The following is a 20264-nucleotide window of genomic DNA, read 5'->3' as shown; positions in this document are numbered from 1 at the left end:
TGCTTCTTTTAAATGGGTAAAAAGGGTATCTAAACATAATAGTAAACTTGCAATAGGTGGGTGCAAAACAATAGTATTTTTGAAGCACATCTAAAAAGGAAGCAGAGCCTACATATATAATGAGAACATGTTGCTGTACTCCAATTTGGCTTTGTAATTAAGACAATAAAGTGAAATTGTACCCTCTTTGATCCAAGCTGCTGCACAAAAGGCACTCCAAGGTGACTGCTTCTTCTGCCATAAAGCCATTCACTTCTCTGCGATGCACTCTTGGAGTTCTCTGACGATCCCATGAAAATGCCAACTTACTTAGGGCTAGGCACAGATCCACCCTTCCCCCACTCCCATCTTTCTCAGGCCTGGCAATAGGCACCATACCTGGCTTTGTTCGAAGTGGAGGGAACATGTACCGTATATATTGCCCATTTGGCTGCTAACATCTGTGCATTTTAAGAGGGACTAGTCCTGGTAGCTGTGTCAAAAAGGCAGACAGGAAAAAAGGTCTAGTCACCAGTATTACCTGTAGTCCCCCTGCCGCAGATCTTTCCCCATTACTGACTTACCAAGTCTTCTTTTGCACTGCATCTCTACATAAATGTAGAAGCAGATAATTATTTCCTCTTGTCAGAGCCTCCAGCAAGGGGAATAGTGATTAGGTCAGTAGTGACATCACCAAATATCACTTAAAATATCCGGAAATTAGCAGATAGAGGCTAAAGTGTCTTAAATTCACACTTCAGATATACAGCAATGTTGCTGTAGATACAGGAGTGCCTAAGCGCCCTCCCATAGCAGGAAGTGCACTGGTATTTTTCAGCAATTTAAGACAAAATTTTATCTTTCAGGGTATTGCTTAGGCACAATTAATATTTCTAAGTGTTCCTCATAACATAGAAAATCTTTACTTTTTGAGTTCAAGTCCACCTTTAGCGTGAAGCAGTGTATAGTAGGTATGTTGTGTGTTTTACATGTTTTACCATTGAACTCTGTGTAACATATATTTTTGCTGGAAATAACAACAAAGATACAGCAATCAGGACTTCCAACACATCTCACATGCAATGCACTTTAAAAGAGAAGGAAAAGCTACACAATAATCCAACTTTTAAATGTTGCATCTCTTCATTCCTCATTGCCTGTCATACATTTTCTTATGAACTTTTGTTAAAAGTTTTTCTATGCAGGAATTTGACTGCAAAACTCTGGCTTTTTTGTGTCTGTGGAGGGCTGGAAACACTGCTGAATCCCATACAGCACTGAGGTCACCTGCTAGTATCCAAGGCTCCAAAGAGTCGTCGGACAAAAGAGAATTCACATCTACCAAATGCACAGAAAGATCTTTATGGTTATGGGAATGCATAGAAAAACTTAAAAAAAGGGATTTACATTGCATGATTTACATTTATTAGAAAATGTAGGCAGGGAAATAGAAAGCAATGAGGAGGCAACGTTTAAAAGTTTGTTTATTGTGTAGCATTTCCTTCTGTTTTAAATGTGCAGATATAATGAGTGGGACTCTGTGAAGGCAGGAACAGCCACTCCATGTTGCCTACTGTGCCCAACTGAATGGTTTTGATTCAACTGAAGAGAGTACAGTTTGTCATGACAGAAATATGGGTGCCATCAATGAAGACCTCTCCTTCTGAAAATGCCAGTTTCTATGTGCAGGCTGGATCATGTATATATGTACATCATCCAGCTCGTTCTGGGTTAGGAGCACACAGCGATACCACCAGATGTCCACTGGACACAACGGATTGTGGCTCACAGTACTCCAGTCTCGGGAACCCGTCCATTTTGAATGAATGCCATTGATAACAGCTATGCTGCCTATACAGTGATGCTGCAATAGGCCCACAGCTATCACATGGTACCTTGGCCAATCACAGCACCTTGTACCATGTGATTATTCACCAATCCACCAATACTGTCGCCTTTAAAGTTAGATTCTCAACGTTCCCTCCCACCTGACTATGCTGAGATGATGTCTTACACTCTTTTCTCAGCATATGTGAGCAGAGGGGAATGCCACGGATCTATTTGAGCCACACTGAGCTGAATCTAACTTTTAAGGCAGCCTTTCTCAACCCTTTCAATGCAGAGGAACCCTTGACATAACTTTCCGGTCTCAGGGAACCTTTGCAAAATATGACTTTATCTACAATTCATAATACATTAGTGTGATAGTCAGAGGTAAGAATGCTCCTTATATTTGTGGTCATTGGGAAGAATTACCCCCTTACTGATTGCTAAAAAGATCAATGGTGTCAGTGGGAACTTACCTGAGAGGCACAAATTGCTCATTGTTCAAGGAACCCCTGGCAACCTCTGAAGAAATCCTAGGGTTCCATGGAACGCTGGTTGAGAAACCCTGTTTTAAGGGGACAGTATTGGTGAAGGTACATAATTAATGGCAATTCATCCACAAGCTGCGGCCTTTATCTGTAATGTCCCCAGTGGTGATTTGATCACTACTATGTACATGTAATCTGCAGTGCACCAGCTTTTGTGCACTTTTGAATGTGAGTGTATTTTTAACTCTTTGATTTTAAAAGAGCGGTTTCTTTTATGGAAAGCACTATGATGGTTTGTATGTTCTACTTCTGAGCAATTTTCCTGAATATGTGGGGGACGTGTATCTAGTCTGAGTGTACTAAGAGGAAAGGTCACAGCATCCAATATATTTAATGACGTCCCTTAAAGGGACAGGTGCATTTGACCTATTGATTACAGATCAAATTTGCAGGTGAGCTGCTAATGGTAGTGGTGTGTGCAGCACGGTAATGTGTTATATTCACAGTAGAGATGGATACTATGAAGTTGAAGATTTCTTGAATCACACAATCTGTGGACCTTTTTCCTTTCTTTTCAATTTTTATTATTTTATCTTATATTGTAACTTTCCTTATGGTATAGTGCTGAATCGTGGTTGTTTTTTTAGTACTAGTTGCCTGGCTGCTTTTTGCTTCAATACATTAATCCAGCATAACCATTTAGCAAGTAAAGTGAGAATTCTTAATATACTTTCAAAACCTATATTCCTTTCATACTTGCTCCATGTCAGTGGCCTTTTTAAGTATTGAATATTTTGAACATACATAAGTGTTTCAAGGTTTTCAAAAAAGAGGGTCAAAGACAGCCAATATACATCCCCCATTACAGGTAATTAATCACAAAGAAAAATACATTTGGGAGAAGCCTCATATACAGTTGTGTTCAAAATAATAGCAGTCAGACATCACTAACCTGATCAATCACTGTTTTTGGTAGAAATTATATTTCTACATGGCAAATAATTTACTAGCAGGTGTAGTATAGTAATAGAAATCCAACAGACCCAACAGTCATGACATGCATGCTGCTGATTCTGTGTAATTGAATTACTAATTGAAAGGGGCATGTTCAAAATAATAGCAGTGTTGAGTTCTATTAGTGAGGTAATTCATTCTTTGAAAAACAGGTGGCAATTATTGCCCTTATTTAAGGAAGGAAGGCAGCAAATGTTGTAAATGCTGGTTACAGTGCATTTCTCTCTGAAATTCCGAGGAAAATGGGTCGTTCCAGACATTGTTCAGAAGAACAGCGTACCTTGATTAAAAAGTTGATTGGAGAGGGGAAAACATATAAAAAGTGCAGAAAATGATAGGCTGCTCAGCTAAAATGATCGCAAATGCTTTAAAATGGCAACCAAAACCTGAAAGACACGGAAGAAAGCAAAAAACTACCATTCGAATGGATAGAAGAATAGCCACAATGGCAAGGACTCAGCCAACAATCAGCTCCAGGAAGATCAAAGAAGGTCTAAAGTTACCTGTGAGTACTGTTACAATTAGAAGACGCCTATGTGAAGCCAAGCTATCTGCAAGAAGCCCCCGCAAAGTCCCACTGTTGAAAAAAAGACATGTGCTGAAGAGGTTACAATTTGCCAAAGAGCACATTGACTGGCCTAAAGAGAAATGGCGCAACATTTTGTGGACTGATGAAAGTAAGATTGTTCTTTTTGGGTCTAGTGGCCGGAGACAGTTTGTCAGACGACCCCCAAACACTGAATTCAAGCCACAGTACACTGTGAAGACAGTGAAGCATGGTTGCGCAAGCATCATGATAAGGGGATGTTTCTCATACTACGGTATTGGGCCTATTTATCGCATACCAGGGATCATGGATCAGTTTGAATACATCAGAATACTTGAAGAGGTCATGCTGCCTTATGCTGAAGAGGAAATGCCCTTGAAATGGGTGTTCCAACAAGACAACGACCCCAAACACACCAGTAAACGTGCAACATCTTCGTCCCAGACCAACAAGATTGACGGTATGGAGTGGCCAGCCCAATCCCCGGATCTTAATCCAATAGAAAACTTGTGGGGTTACATCAAAAATGCAGTTTCTGAGGCAAAACCAAGAAATAGAGAGGAACTGTGGAATGTAGTCCAATCATCCTGGGCTGGAATACCTGTTCACAGGTGCCAGAAGTTGGTTGACTCCATGCAACACAGATGTACAGCAGTTCTCTGAAACAGTGCTTATACAACTAAATATTAATTAAGTGATTCAAAGGAAAGCAAAATCTTCAAACATTTTTCAGTTTATATAGTGAATGTTTGAGTTTGTAAAGAAGAATACAAACACTGCTATTTTTTAACAGTCTAATATTCACTTTTCTTCAATTTTTTTTAGAGGAACAACACACATTTGATATATTTTTCTTCATGTTTTGATTTGGAATACTATGCTATTATTTTGAACACAACTGTATAAGCAGTTACATATATATATATGTATATATATATATATATATATATATATATATTCACACACACACACATATATATATATATATATATATATATATATATATTTACTCACAGGTGTTGACTCCAATATTTATCTTCACTTCTCTAAAACTAGTATGTGGAAAATGATTAGCGGAATGGTTCTATCACAGACTTATTACACTGGTGATTTTTTTTTATTTCCTTAAAATGCAGCAGTTATAAAAAGTAACATATTGATTATGGACTTTAAAGACTAGAATGCGGGTTTTGTGATTCCCATTGCAAAAATAAAACCCTTAAGAATTTAATTAGTATCCCAAGTATCTTCTCTCTTCTTCTGCGTACAAGAGGCAGGGTTCTTTTTCATGAGTGCAGTTCTGGAATACTGGTCCCCTGCACCCAGAAATGATGCTGGCGGGGGATCCGAACAGCAAACATAAGTAAATAAAACTTTGCTTCACCAGACATTTAAATTAAAAAAGTGCATTTTTTCAAAGGTTACTAGTTTCAATTAAAAACAAAACCTAACATAAAGTGTATACGGTCCTACATTCAGAAATCCATGATAATATTCCAATTATTAAATAACAATGTGTTTAAAGAACAAATTAAAGTGCTAAAGTGATTCTTCATATAGAATGCATGAGAAGAGAAAGGGTAAGGGGGAGAGAATGGTTCAGCATGGATCCCTAACATAGTTAGAAAATTTTTGATTGGGTCTAGGTTTGCATAAAATTACCAAGAAAAATCTTAAATCTTACTCTGTACAAGGATCATGGAAGGGTTTGTCCTTTCTAACAGCAGTATAAAAAGGAGGGTCATAAATACTGAATTCTACCTGAAATAAAAGCCAATAACAAGTAGTTACAACTATGTATAGTTTTATCGTTAAATGTTTCTATCCCCCCCGACAGAAATATAAACCTTTGTCATATCAGTAACTAAAAGCTATTAATAAATAAGATAATTATATGAAACAAGCATGATCAAAAGTGTCAATGGAAAAAGCAGGTCTGACTATTTCCAGCAACCAATGACAATTTTTCAATATTATCCCATGTAGTAGCAAATTACAGTCATTTTAGCTATCATAAAATTTCTAAGAAAGCTGCATAGAAAAAGTTGTTTTATGTTGTTGTTTCATGAAACCCCTGACCAGGGGCGGACTGACAACTCATGGGGCCCCCAGGCAATAGGGGATCATGGGGCCCTTGTGTCCTCACCCAGACCCAAAAAAGCCTATGAAAAAGCCAATGAAATGTACCAGGGGCATCTCATGGGGCCCCCTACTGACCCCGGGTCTCGGGCACTGCCCGAGTGCTGGAATGGTCAGTCCGCCCCTGCCCCTGACTGAAGTGCCTATCATGTTTTGACCTTTGTGTCTGACCTGTGCACAGCTTAACTAAACTGTGCCAAATGTTTGGAAAATTAAAATGTAACAACACAGTCGGGGTATTTATTTGGTGGGCTGCAGTAGTATAGGTAAGAACTGAGGAACTGATAGCTTAGGAATTATGGTCATGAAACAAAGTGTATGCAATTGTCATTAATACCAAATTGCCAATAATAGGATTTTTGTTAACCAAAATGCATATAGGAAAATGGTATCACATAATTCAATGCTAGGTCATACAGTCAACTTCAAACTAGAATTCAATATGCATACAAAATGACTAGAAAAGGTCAAATAAAATGTGGTATGCAAAGAAATTCCATTATTGCAAACAATTGATTGTGTCATAAATTCAACTGGAAATCCTCTTCCAAAAATAAACCATACTATGTGTACAACTAAAGATAGGTTGAGAAGTACGTTAGTAATGTTCAGGGAAACAGCTAATTTGGCAGCAATATATAAAGCCTATGTCTGAGTGCACAGTTGCAGTGTTAACTGAAAATAATGCTGTTATGAATGATAGTTCATAAGGCAGGGCACAAGTTCCTCTTTACTGCTACTCGGATCCACGCAAGCTGATAAAGTGGGTCAAAATAGCATGCGCCAACCAAGAAAACTGCAAAGACACCTGGTGCTTTGACTGAAGCCCAGACACTGCCAGTATGCAAGCAATGAAGATGGGGGGAGGGGGAGAATGGCACTACCAGATATGCTAGTAAATCCACATCTGGCATCCCCAATGCAGACATACGTCCCTATACACCTCCAGAAGGAGAGATCATTTCTCCAGGTCAGAACATTGCCTGCTGAGATTATTTGCCTAACAATTTTTCACCTGAGGAATGTGCACTGTGGAAATTGTTGATACGTGACGCTTCACCAAGGACAGGATAAATAAATGCTGTCATCACCACAACATTCTTGTCCCCTGATAAATGATGTAAACCATCACTGTGACATTATTTGATTCACTTGGACAAAGTAACCATTCAAAGAGGAGTCCAGTGAAGTAACAACAGCTGATTTGTTTGTCACTTCAATATGTTGATTCTTCCTGAGATCAACATTCCTTAACAAGCAGATAGTCCATTACTCGGCCTTAACTCAGCAGCCGGGTGTTCATCATGACAATCTTCCATTGTGGAAGAAAAAAACATGCCTTCCAGCAATGCCAGGGACTAGGCCACCAGGACATAGCTTCCTGCTTCAAGGATGTAACCGGACCAAGGCAAAGATTGAATTTGTCTCATGCCATGGAAGTTCTGAAATGGAACTGAGCAACTATAACAACGTCAAAGGTGGATACAATCAACCAATTGCCAGCACTTCAGCCAGTTCATACTGAAAATATGGATGGGAGAAAGGCTTACCCTAGACTTATCCTGAATAGCATCTAGTGCCACGTTGCACGTAAAGTATAACATGATAGTCTTCTTGTCAATGCAATCAATATATTGATTATCAACACCATCAGCTGCCACATCCCCACTTAGCTATTTAGACCAGTCAGCTAAAGCTTGGGTTAAAGGGCGGTTTCCATTAAGGAGTAGATAGATTGAGCAATTGCTTCTAACTCATTGTCAGTGGGATCAGAGATCAGATCAGATCAGCTCAGAAACAGTGTTTTCTAAAGAAATGGTCAAAGCTTTGTTAAGGTGAGACATTGATGGGTCGACTACTGTTGAAGTAATCCATTTCATGACAAAATCCTATGCAGAGGGACAGAGTACCAGACACCATTTAATAGCTGAGAATTGCCTGTTTAAGTATTTTCAGTCTCTGTTGACTGATTGAAATCAGTCTGATTTAAAATGATCGAATAAAGGATGATGATGAAACACCACTATCGTGGAACATCAAAACCATTTAAAATGTTTTTTTAAAGTTGAACACACAGCCTTTATTATAGAAGAAACAGTTTCCTTCTGTTTTAGTGAGAAAAAACTGCTGAATAAAGGTTAGTTGGCAGAGCCTCCATCTCTAGTTAAAGTTGAGCTTAGTGTCTAATATCAAGTCCTCTGGAAGTTCACCAACAAAATAAAGAATGTTGATATTGGCACCTCCACATCATGTTACTGAATCCAAGTAATTCTTCTCCCTGCAGGTTCCTGTCATGTGGCTCAGCTCCCTGCCACTAAAATGTGGCTCAGCTGTGTGTGACTCCATCCACACAGCCACCTCATACATTCACAGAGATCTGCGACAGAGAGACTCAGAGATCTCATTGGAGCACAAGGGGGATGACGTCACTACACTTTTAGTTCATTGATACTTTCTGCAGCCCTGTAACCCAAGATACAGTCCTAAAACTGAAAATATAGTCTGCATGGCCTGTGCATTGCACCTGTGATCCACTGATTGCTGGTGCAATATTTTGCAAGCTCCATTGCAAAAAAGAAAAATAAATAGACATGGGTGTAATTGTTATTTTTTGCAAAAGATGGCGTATGCCTTTAAGGAAAGCATTACCCAGAACCCCAGGAATACTCACAACCAGCTGAGCTAGAAGTGTATCAGAGGGAAAATCGAGGGTGGCTGTGTGATGGCTTGAACTGCATGACCACAGTGACCTTAAATTGTGTCTGCTGTGTCCCTAAATGCAGAAGAGCAAAAGCTGTAAGATGGCAGCGTTGGGATCTGATCTGATGCTACAGCATTGTATAGGAAGCCATGGTACCATGCTTCTGTGAATAAAAGGGACCCGAGTGCAAGCACTAGCTACAAACAGTGCTGCATCAAGTCCCAGTTGGAACAAAAGGCAGCACAACAAGGACCTTTATTAGTCACTCACAACAAGTGAGACTTCAGAGAACGGAAACACATGAATCTGCTGCAGCTCTAGACCCAATAACTCTTCAGGGAATCCTAAGAAAACTGGCCTGACCTGAAAAGCGGAATCCTGTGCTATCGGAAACACTGCTGCTGGAGAACCATCACGGATAGAACATTAGTATACTTCATGAGCTGAATCTACTAGTAGCTGTCAACAATAAAATGCAACATCCATTCAACTAAGGGACCTTAAAGCAAAATTGAGCAAGTGTGAGCTAGGAAGACTTATAACCTCGCCAGGGAGAGAAGATGACCGGTGAAACCAGCAGTGATGAGGATATTGCTGGACCGAGGAACAGGTAGGACTGAGGAGCAGGTTCTGCTGCACAGAAGAGCCGAGTGGCCTAGCACGGCGGTGGCGACTGGGGGATTACCAGGCCGGCTGCCCTATATTCGCTCCATAAGATACAGACATTTACCCCCATTTTTTGGGGGGAAAAAGTGCGTCGTATGGAGCGAAAAATACAATATTTTGTTTTTATGAAAAAAAAAAAAGTTTGATTTAGTTTATTTTTGTTATACCACCACCGTACCTATGTATGCTGCTTTGGTGTATTGGGTACATTAGATATACAATTTATTGTTTAAGGTGGCAGTAATAACTTATGTATTCATTTAAATTTTGATGTTTTGAATTTGCACAGTTCTCTGTGGTGCAGAGTGGAATTTATTGAGTTTTTTACACATTCATTTTATTTGGTTGTAATTTCAAGAATTGGATATAGTTTAGTCTCACTTTAAAGATGTCGCAACAACAACATTAGCTGCTACATCTAAATAAAATGTCTGCTTGTTATGCCATCAGATGCTAACAAATGTCTAAATCAATAAGATATGCAATGTTCTAGAATGTTAACAAGATAGTTTCACCTGTTGGATATAATCTTTTCCTGCTAAGACTGCTTGTGCCTCCACACACATTTTTTCATTAAAATTGGGAGGTTCAAGACTAAGAGTTATATTTATTTCTTTATGCAGTGTAACATTTTTTGTTAACTGGCTATTAAAGCAGTAATAAACCCCAAACTAAAATCTAATATGTTGCAGTTTACCAGTCATTAGATGTGGTGTCTGCATTTTTTGGGCTTTCTTCATTCTGGATGAAGAGCAACGGAGACAGCTTTGGACAGTAGCATTGTCAGTTGAGGGGGGGAGTGTTAGATGTGCTAGCAGATTTAGATACATTAACAAATGAAAGCCAAACTCCAGCTAACACCCTCTCAGCAGTTACAGCAACAGTATTTTTCCTTGGGATAAAGGTTTTACATAAATAAAAAAAACTTGACCAATGTAAGCACCCCTGTCAGTGCCAAATGGTTTGTCTCAACAGGCCTTCAACAGGTTGGCATGGGACTACATGGAGGCCATTCTGACTGGCCTTGGGCTTCCTTCCTCATCTCTTAAACTTTATCATGTCTTTATACACAACACCAACAGCTAAAGTTCGAGTTAATGGACTCCTTTCAGACGACTTCTCGATAAGCAATGGGACTAGACAGGGATGTCCATTATCTCCCCTCCTATTTATTCTTACCTTGGAACCTTTCTTAAACTGCATTAGACAGAATGATAACATCAAAGGCATCTTAATCAATGGCAAAGTCCACAAAATAGCTGCCTTTACAGACGACATCTTACTTTTCCTGACAGACCCACATATCACGTTACCTGACATACTACACGATTTGAAATTATTCCACTATTTGGCCAATTTAAAAATTAACTTCAATAAATCCCAGGCCCTCAATGTCTCCCTAACCCAAGATGTGGTCAGACAGGGGAAAACGAACTTTCCTTTCGCTTGGCAGTCCGAGGCCATCACATACTTAGGAATTCAATTACCGACTCAACTTACAGAACTCTATGACAAAAAATTCTTACCCATTTTACGTAGCATCACCAAAGATCTACAGACATAGGATAAACCATTTTTCTCTTGGTTTGGCCGAACAGCTATTATTAAGATGAACGTGCTTCCCAGACTATTATACCTGATGCAAACGATTCCAATCAAACTGCCCAATTCCTTCTTCAAGTCCTACAAAACATTATGTACCTCGTTTTCTATGGTGTAATAAACGTCCCTGAATAGGTTTTGAACAACTGACCATGCCTAAGACGGGCAGAGGTATTGGACTGCCTGATATCACCCGCTACTACAGAGCCTGTCACATGGCAAGAATTGCAGATTGGTCTACGAATGGCAACCATAAGGCTTGGGTTAATTTGAAAGCTGCGTTTTCAGAGATCCAGCTCGCCTCTTCCCCTTGGCTGAAAAACCCCCATATCCCATCTGAGTTCAGGAAACATCTTCTTATAGGCCCTCCTCTATCGTGTTATCATCTGATAAGTCAGAAAACAGATTTTTCTTCGACCCCCGGTCTACTCACTCTTATCAAAATGAACCCAGACTTCCCCCCTGTTATGTCCCGTGCCATTCTCGCCGGGTCTAACCCCCCAGGCAATTTGAATCTGCATCAACTCTTCAAGGGTGGGATATTCTTACTCAGAGACCACCTTTTGAACAAATGGCCATCCCTAACCCTAACGCCATGGATGTACAGAAAACTCCACCACTTTGTACATAGCTCCTCACACCTAAAACACGTTACTAGACCACTTACCCCATTTGAAAAACTCTGCTCCACAGACTCTCCCCAGATACATGTTATATCTAAGCTCTACACGTCCCTCAAAAATACCATCGACCTCCCTTCTACGAAAGATTGCAAGGCCTGGAGCTCTGACTTACAACTACAACTATCGCCAGAAGACTGGGATCACGTTTACGCACATATTCACAAAGGGTCCATATGTGTCTCAACACAAGAAAACTATTTTAAAATATATTCCAGATGGTACAGAGTGCCGTCCCTACTTCACAAATTTGACCCTAACATCCCAGATTCGTGTTGGAGATGTCACCAGGTGACGGGTACACTCCTGCATATCTGGTGGGATTGTCCATTGTTGCAGCCTTTCTATGGAAAAATCCAACCCATAATCACGCAAGTAACTACGTACTCCCTAGACCTCTCCCTCGCACAATTCTTGCTCCACCATTCCACACTTCCATTTAGGACGTACCGTAAATCACTTGCCATGCACTTGGTAAAACAATGCATCCCAGTCCACTTGTGCTCAACACATGTTCCCACTATTCGTGAATGGTTTGCAAAGATCAATAAAATTGAGGAAATGGAGGAATTGATTTCTGTAGCTAAAGACCATCCTGAGCGATTCAGGAAGACATGGGCTTGTTGAAGTAATTTCAAAACCACCATTGCCTATCACCTATTATTGCATGAACAACCTACACCCCCTGTTTGAATGTATAGACACCATGTTGTCTTGGGGATGCTCTCTCCATCGGTGATGCATTTGTGGTGCATTTGGTTGAATTGAGACTAGGCATCGCGGCTTGCCTTTTGGGTACTTGACCCACGCGTTGCCCCATTGAATGCTCATGCACTTGTTGAATATTCAGCTATATGGCTATCTTTCTGGCTCGTACAAAATGTTGTGATTTGTTTTACCAACAGCCACCCATTCTATTACCCTCTCTACGCCTTACCCATTCTCCCCCACCCCTCCCCCCCCCTTTTTTTTTCTCTCTCTTCTTCTCTTCCCCATATTCCCTCCCTACTACTTCACTCTACATTTCCTCCTTTATCTATTCACCTCTCTGACTTCTCTTTATCTCACACCTTTTATACGTTTTCATCAATCATATATCACCAACAGACCATAGCACTTAATCTTTCATAGAGGTGTGCCTACTTTCTCGTGGATCACACGCTCCTGAACTGGGCACACAACTCATAACGAACACATCATCTTGTACTATTCTTTCCCAACATATCCCATCCCCTCAACATAAGGGCATACAAGTAGATAGGTTAGTAATTCATATGCCTATAACGAGTTATCTAATACACTCTATGTATTTGCTGGTCTGCTATATACCTTTGATACAAAGATATACCTAACCTCGATTTGTACTATATTTGAACCCATAGCCCGTCTGCGAAACGGGATGCTACATATTGTGTCTATGTTCGGACTGTCATCTGTATTTGCATGTATATTGATCTGCCTTAACTTTCCTAATAAAATTATTTTTGGAAAAAAAAAAGGTAAATGAACTCAGCCATGACATCATATCTATAAATCGGTAAGCTAATATAATGGTATAATAAATATTTGCTTTTGATTTTCAGTCATAACATTATGATCACTGACAGGTAGAATGAATAACAATTATCTTGTTACAATGGCGCATGAAAATGGGTGGGATATATTAGGATGCAAGTGAACATGTCCCTGAAGTTGATGTGTTGAAAGCAGAAAAATATGGGCAACTGTAAGGATTTGAGCGACTTTGACAAGGGCCAAACTGTAAAGGCTAGACTACGAGGTCAGAGGAAATCCAAAACTGCAGCTCTTGTGGGATGTTCTTGGTCTGAAGTGGTCAGGACCTACCATACATTGTGTAAGGAAGGAAAATTAGAGAATTGGCGACAGGGTAATGGGCTGCCAAGGCTCATTGATGTACATGCGGAGCAAGGGCTGGCAGGCTGGCAAAGTCCAGTCCAATAGAACAGTTACTGTAGCTCAAATTTCTGAATAAATGAATTCCGATTCCTATAGAAAGGTGTCAGAACACCCAGTGCATTGCAGTTTGTTTCATATGCGTCTACATAGCCACAAACCAGTCAGAGTGCCATGCTGATCCATGTCCACAGCCAAAAGCGCAAAATAGGCACATAAGCATTAGAATTGGACCATGGAGCAATGGAAGAATCTGGCTTGGTCTGATGAATTCAAGAATGGTTCGGGGAACATATCCTAATCCAATCAAGCATCTGTGGGATGTGCTGGAAAAACAAGATCCATGGAGGCCAAAAATTGCAATTTACAGCACTTAAAGCGGTAGTAAACTAAGCAAAAAAAGCTTTCCCCCTGAAACTAGGGGGGAAGTTACCATAAAATGAAACCCTCCAGCGGTACACTGTCACCGCTGATAGGGCTTCCATCTTCACCTGTCTTCCTTCTGGGTTTCTGAGCCAAGCTGATATCACAGTAGTCACGATCGCAGCACAGTGTTCTGGAGGGACGACCTACTCAGTACGCAGTCCCTTCAGAATGCAGTGGGCATTCAATGTTGTCACCGGCCGCAGAAATAGTGAATATTTCCTAAACAATGCACATTTAGAAGATATTTCTTGTATCTACAGATAAGCTTTATTATAAGCTTACCTTTAGATAAAAGTCACCAAGCAGTATGTGCTGCCACTTTAAGGGACCTGCCAAAGAGTGACCCAGTCCAGAAGAAGGGAGGGGGGTTTGTACATTTCCACATTGTAAAGAAGGAGACAAACAGAATGAAAAAGGGATAATAAAGAAGAGAAAAAGGGAAGGAGAGTGAGAAGGAAGGAGAAAAAGAACAAAGTGATGTGCTGTTTTAAAAATAAAGTTGCAGGTCCAGTTCTTTTCTTCTTAGTTGTCTTGTGTTGGCAACCTATTCTAAATGAATGGGTGCCTCCATGTAATGTGCGCTACTGCACAAAATACCACATGTTAAGATACGTGTTGTAATGCACTGCAACAGAGTAGGGCAGTGTAAGGAGGGCCTTAAAGTGATTGTAACGGTTGTAATTAAAAAAAAATAATAACACACAAGTTATACTTACGTGCTCTGTGGAATGGTTTTGCACAAAGCAGTCCTGATCTTCTTCCTTTTTGGGTGTACTGCCGGTGTTCCTGGCTCCGCCCCCCGTTAAGTGCCCCAAATAGCAAACCTCTTGCTATGGGGACACTCAGGCAGGCTCACTCCTGAGCTGCGCTCCTGTGAATGGAAATTTTCTATTCATTCATAAAGTGTGGCTTGGCCCCACCCCTGCTCTCTCCTCATTGGGTCACTGGCTGTGATTGACTGCAGCAGAAGCCAATGACTCTCGTTGCCGTGTTAGCCAATGAGGTGAGAGACATTCGGGAGAGCCGCTGCTCTCATGCACATCGCTGCATCGAGATGGGGCTCAGGTAAATAAAGGGGGTGGAGCCCCACCCAGAAGCTTTTTTTACCGTAATGCAGAGAATACATTAAGGTAAAACACTTTCTGCCTTTAGAACCACTTTATTGTTATCAGCATAATGTACTAATCATTTGTTATTATGGGATGCTGAAGTAGTTTAAGATTTTTTTTTTTCTGTGGACAAGCTAAAGAACTTAGTTAATGCTGGAGGTGCTAATTCTGTTTATCTGATGCAGGGAGCAAAATAAATCTGTTTGCAGTCATTATTTTACTGTGCGTGAACTTAATCTGAACAAGAAAACCCTGTATGAGGCTGTCTAACAAGAGAAATAGCGAAAGCAAGGATGCTGTCATTACAAAGTAGAATATGACAAGAGCACAATTCTGAATTAATATTATTATACACTACTGCTATTGGTATTACAAATACATCATGAATAAAAAGTAGACTCTAAAAGAAAAAGGAAATAAGTAATTACCATGATAAGTACTTACCTCCCAGGGAACTTTTTCATCAGGCACAGGGAAACGTAATACATTTGAGTCAGGGTACTGGATGTTCCTTGAATTAACATTGAGTGGAGAGAAAAGTGTTTCATCCTTATCTTTTAGTTCTATGTCCCCAAGCAATTTGCTGGATACTATCAGAATATAGAGAACAATGGAAAGCAAGAATTGTGATTTAACCAAAGAAAAAACACATTTTGAGAATTCGTCAATGTTATTAACTAGCGGTTCTAGGAAACAAGTGAACAAAGTTAGAAACTATCATACAGTAGAACTAAAATCATCAAATGCTCGATATACCTCAGTCGTGCTATGATATACAATAACACAGTTTTAACAGTTTAGACCAATGTTTCTCAACCTTTTCAACACAGAGGAACCCTTGAAATAACTTTCTTGTCTCAGGGAACCCCGCTAAAGTTATTATATCTACAACTCCTGATACATTAATGTAATGATCAGTGAGAAGAATGCTTCTTACACTTGTGGTCGTTGGGAAGAATTAAGCCCTTACAGATAGCTAAAAAGATCAATGGTGTCACTGGGAACTTATCGGAGAGGCAGAACTTACTTATTGCTCAAGGGTTTAGACAATTACTCAACAATGCTGTACACATAGACCAGATAGACCAATGATTATCTATTATTTATTTGATAAGCACCAATTGTCATATATTGAAGCCAAATCTAAAATATTGTTATCTGGCATTTATCTATCATTATCCCTCAATCTCAGAGACATTATCATCAAAGAAGAAATAGTAATATATCTGATTTCTCCTATTTAAATTTCACTTTTACTGTCATCTGTGTTTCGAATAATAAAAGTGCCGCATTAGGGCTGTGGTAAAACAATTACTGTTGCACCTTGATTTTACTTCTTTAGTGGTGTCCTTTAATTTGGCATGTACTAATTTACCCATTGACATGAAATGACATAGAAAATAGGAACTACAATACGATTATGAGGAATGAAATAAAGAACAATGGTACATTTTACATTAAAACAGAAGTAAACTTCTGTTTTAAAAGCAGGTAGAGTTTTATTGCAGAAAAAAACTTTGTATGCCACAAAACCTCTGTATCTTCCTGTTAAAAGGTTTTCCAATTGAACACTGACAGTTGTGCATGCACAGTACAGTGTATGATTCCAGCATCTGTCTGGTACCTGCAGTAAGAGCACCGGAATAATGTATTTCCCATGTGCACGTCATTAGTAGTGACCAATAGCTGAATACAGAAGACCATGGGCTCAGAGAAAGACGGGTAGAAAATGGCAGTGACAGACCAACAAGGGCAAGCAAGTTCATTGCATCAGTGTGCACTGAACATAATAGCAAGGGCTCTGTAGGCCCCAGTTCAGTACAGTTCTACTTCAAAATACATACATGTACACAAATTTTTTTACATTAAAAATCAATAATTAATAAACTGTATTCTAACGCACAGTGGTCTACTAAACATATTCACAGAACCTGAGCTGTGATTTATGCTACCCAATCACAAAGTACTGCAATTAAAATGTTGCAGCTGGTGAAAAAAGAAATAAGCAAAAAAAGAAAGAAGCAGGGGCTAGCAGATGTTAAACTGATCAGTAAATTCTGAACTACAGTCAGCTAAATTAAATATGCATTGCTCAACTTCTTCTTAAAATATGAGGTGGTCCCTGCAGTTTGCTGCCTCCTGAAACTTCATTTTTTTACCAACTGGGAGCTTTGGAAGAAAAACCCAGAACAACCTGGACAGGAAAAAGTCAAAGCAATTAGTGGATCCAGAGATATAGGCTGCTAAAGTTATCTTTGGATAACATATATTTGTGGCTCTAGTAATGATTTTTACATGTAAATTCTGCTTACACAATTTTCCTGCTGTGCTAAATTTGAATCATACAGTACATGTTTGCAAAAGAAATTGATAGGAAAGTACTGCATATCTAATTTACTTGTTTACATTTCTTCAGTTACTCCCTTGTTTCTAAGCCTAGGCAAATTATGTCATACATCCCAGGAGTCTTCAGGAGGGGTTTTCTTAGCTAAGCACACCCTCCTGCCTGAATGCCTGAGCTAAGGACAAATTCAAGTAAGTAAATGCTACATGAATCATCTGCCCTTACTCAAGATGGTTACAATCAGAAATACTAGGAGGTGCTTTTCAAAGTGATTTCTCAGCAAAATAAAGCACGGAGATGTAGATAGATGGGAGAGTTTGCTTTGAGTATTAAAAATGAATTAAACAGTGTTTTTAGTTTGTGGTGCTCAGATGCAGTAAAGCTCTGCTTTAAGTTGAGTTAAAACATTCATATGGTAAATACTATAAGAACACCTTCTGTGCATACATAAAATGAATAAGTATGATGATGTAGGTTTAAGTTTTTCAATGGAACACAGTAAATGTCATACTATATATTAATTTTTTACGCACCAATGAAAGGAGCAGATTCTTTGGAGCCAAAGCCATTTTCTAGAAGTGTGTTAACAATCCAGTTTAAGGCTTTAGCAGATCTTAATGTCTGTTTAAAGAAAAAAAGCCAAACAATTACCAAAAGAAAAACTTCAATTAGTAGGTATATTTAAATGCAGCAATGTAATGACAATACAAGCAACAATTTAATTTGAAATGTTGTAATAAAATTAAGGCAACAAGCATTTGGGCTCTATTTATAATGGAGAGCTATAAGCCCAAAATGCACAACACTGAGCCTGTCTCTTATAAGTTTTTCATAAAATGCAGAGTGCAATGTGGAGTGTCATTCATTGTATTCTCTGCATAATGCAGCAGAAAACACTTTGTGATTGGAGGAGAAATCAGTCATATAATATTAACTAATGACTAGATGACTGCAATTGGGCTTGTCTCCTCTGAACTTTATTCCACCAGACCCACATGCTTAGGAGGCCACACTTGTAAAGCAAACCAATGTGCTTTATAAATGTAACACCATAATACTGCTTTCCAAATTGCCCCCTCAGTATTGGCATTCATTATTTGCTTAGTGAAACTAGTAAGGGCCCTGACATGGTGCACCATAGAGACAATACTGCCATTCCGGCTATATTTCAAGTTATGAATGGGTGAAACTTCATCAACATGGGTAGAAAAAAATGCAATCCAATGAGTCCATTTGCATTGTGGCATTTAGATTCGTATTTTAGATCAACATTTAGAGACATAAAAAAGTGCTTTCAGAACAAAGCATAATGGCATTATTTACATATAAAAGCACATAAACAAGAATTTAAGCATGCATAATTTCATTTCTAGTGGCTAGACCAAAGGGATATTGTAGCCACCAGAATGAAATTATGTGAATACACCTGTCAATGCCATTCACATAAATACGGGCCAGACTGTGCATTCTTTATTTTGGATTTTTCTGCTAGTTCCTAGCAGAAAGATCAGATGTAAATGGGATTATTTTTATTTGTTTGTGCTTTGCAAAACCCTTCCATTTGCACCTTACGTTAAGAGCTAGTTATAAATTGTACTTCAGGCTATGAGGGGGCATGTGTCCTTATACCTAAATGGTACTTCTGGGTATGGGGAAGCATGTTACCTTCTCCCCTTCCACCAATGAGGGGTGAGAGGGAAGGTCGTTTGTTCCATGTAGTCCTCAAGTGAATTTACACAGGGCTTTGGCAGGAAAACAGAATGATGGGAGAATGCGGAGAAGATTTCAGTGGAAGTTGTGTCAAGGGGTATCCAACAAAAGAATCTGTAACTTTGCCTTAAATAGATAAACTATTCTCTATTAAGAGTCACTATATCTATTTTTTTTATTATTTATTCTGTGTATTACCTGTTCCTCCAAGAAAACTAATCTGCTTTCCATGGATCCAATTCTTTTCACTTGATCCAATTCCAGCATGGCCACAACTGTATTTACTCTTACAATAAAAAAAAAAAACCACATAAAATAGAATAGTGTGTTAGTGTATTACTATGTAGTAACCATAATTCAATATCTGCACATTTGATTTACATAAAGTAAAATAACAACTTATGCTACTTTTAGGGCTTGTGTCAACAGTTTTTTTGTTCACTTCAAATGGGTTTTGCATTGCCATACAAATCAAATGCACCTGACAATGAATTTTGCAAAAGTCTCAGACTAATGTCATCGATAGAAACCCAAAGACCGTGAACATAGGTCTTTATAAATAAGCCTCACTGCCTATCAGGGTTGCCAACCATCAGTAAACTTACGGACAGTTTGTAAAATCAGTGCCTGTCTGTAAATATCAAGGGCTGATTATTATAATTTAATTATAATTTGTCATGCTGTGTTGTCTTTTGCAAGTGCAAACCAGGCCAATAAATTTTATGGGTATTGTCAGTGTTTCCATATTGTGTTTATATTGTTTTATACATTGATTGCCTTAGTTGTTAATGTAATGTTCCAGGTTGTCTGTAAAAAATATGCTGCGGGAGGTCGTCAACACTGCTGCCTATGTTCACAAAACTTTCCTTTTGCCAAAAAGTTAGTGGACTCAGAACTTTAAGAAATGCATATCATTCATCCTTGATGTACCAGTTAATCACTCTACAATAAGCAAGTGCTTTTCTGAAGTCAACCCTTAATGATGCCTGCATATTTGTCTTCAAATATGGTTGATTCGTTTCCTAATTTTAGCTCAGACATTCTGGCACATGGTTTTTGGCAACAATTAATTGGCACGCATCTTTATATTTTCAAAGCATGATTTTGTATTGAGTGAC

The 20264-nt window shown here is 39.1% G+C and overlaps 1 protein-coding gene across 5 annotated transcripts in view; it reads right to left on the bottom strand.

Moving 5' to 3' along the window:
* The window catches only part of TRPM2 (transient receptor potential cation channel subfamily M member 2), a 211715-nt gene that overhangs the window by 41832 nt on the left and 149619 nt on the right, over window positions 1–20264 (bottom strand). For 4 of the 5 annotated variants that reach the window (XM_089670093.1, XM_089670113.1, XM_089670102.1 and 1 more), the window contains 4 exons: window positions 19345–19432; window positions 17970–18057; window positions 15537–15682; window positions 5540–5616 (listed from right to left, as the gene is read on the bottom strand). In XM_089670093.1, the coding sequence (XP_089526219.1) occupies window positions 5540–5616; window positions 15537–15682; window positions 17970–18057; window positions 19345–19432 (399 nt within the window). The remainder of the gene's footprint in view (window positions 1–5539; window positions 5617–15536; window positions 15683–17969; window positions 18058–19344; window positions 19433–20264) is intronic. The other variant, XR_016311706.1, reaches the window with a different exon arrangement.

Source organism: Staurois parvus, unplaced genomic scaffold (genome assembly GCF_062004578.1).
Source record: "Staurois parvus isolate SC_StPar_1 unplaced genomic scaffold, SC_StPar_1.0 ptg000011l, whole genome shotgun sequence".
NCBI classification, from domain to species: domain Eukaryota; kingdom Metazoa; phylum Chordata; class Amphibia; order Anura; family Ranidae; genus Staurois; species Staurois parvus.
The sequence above is the reverse complement of the archived record's forward strand: the minus strand, read 5'-3'. Positions and strand labels throughout refer to the sequence as shown.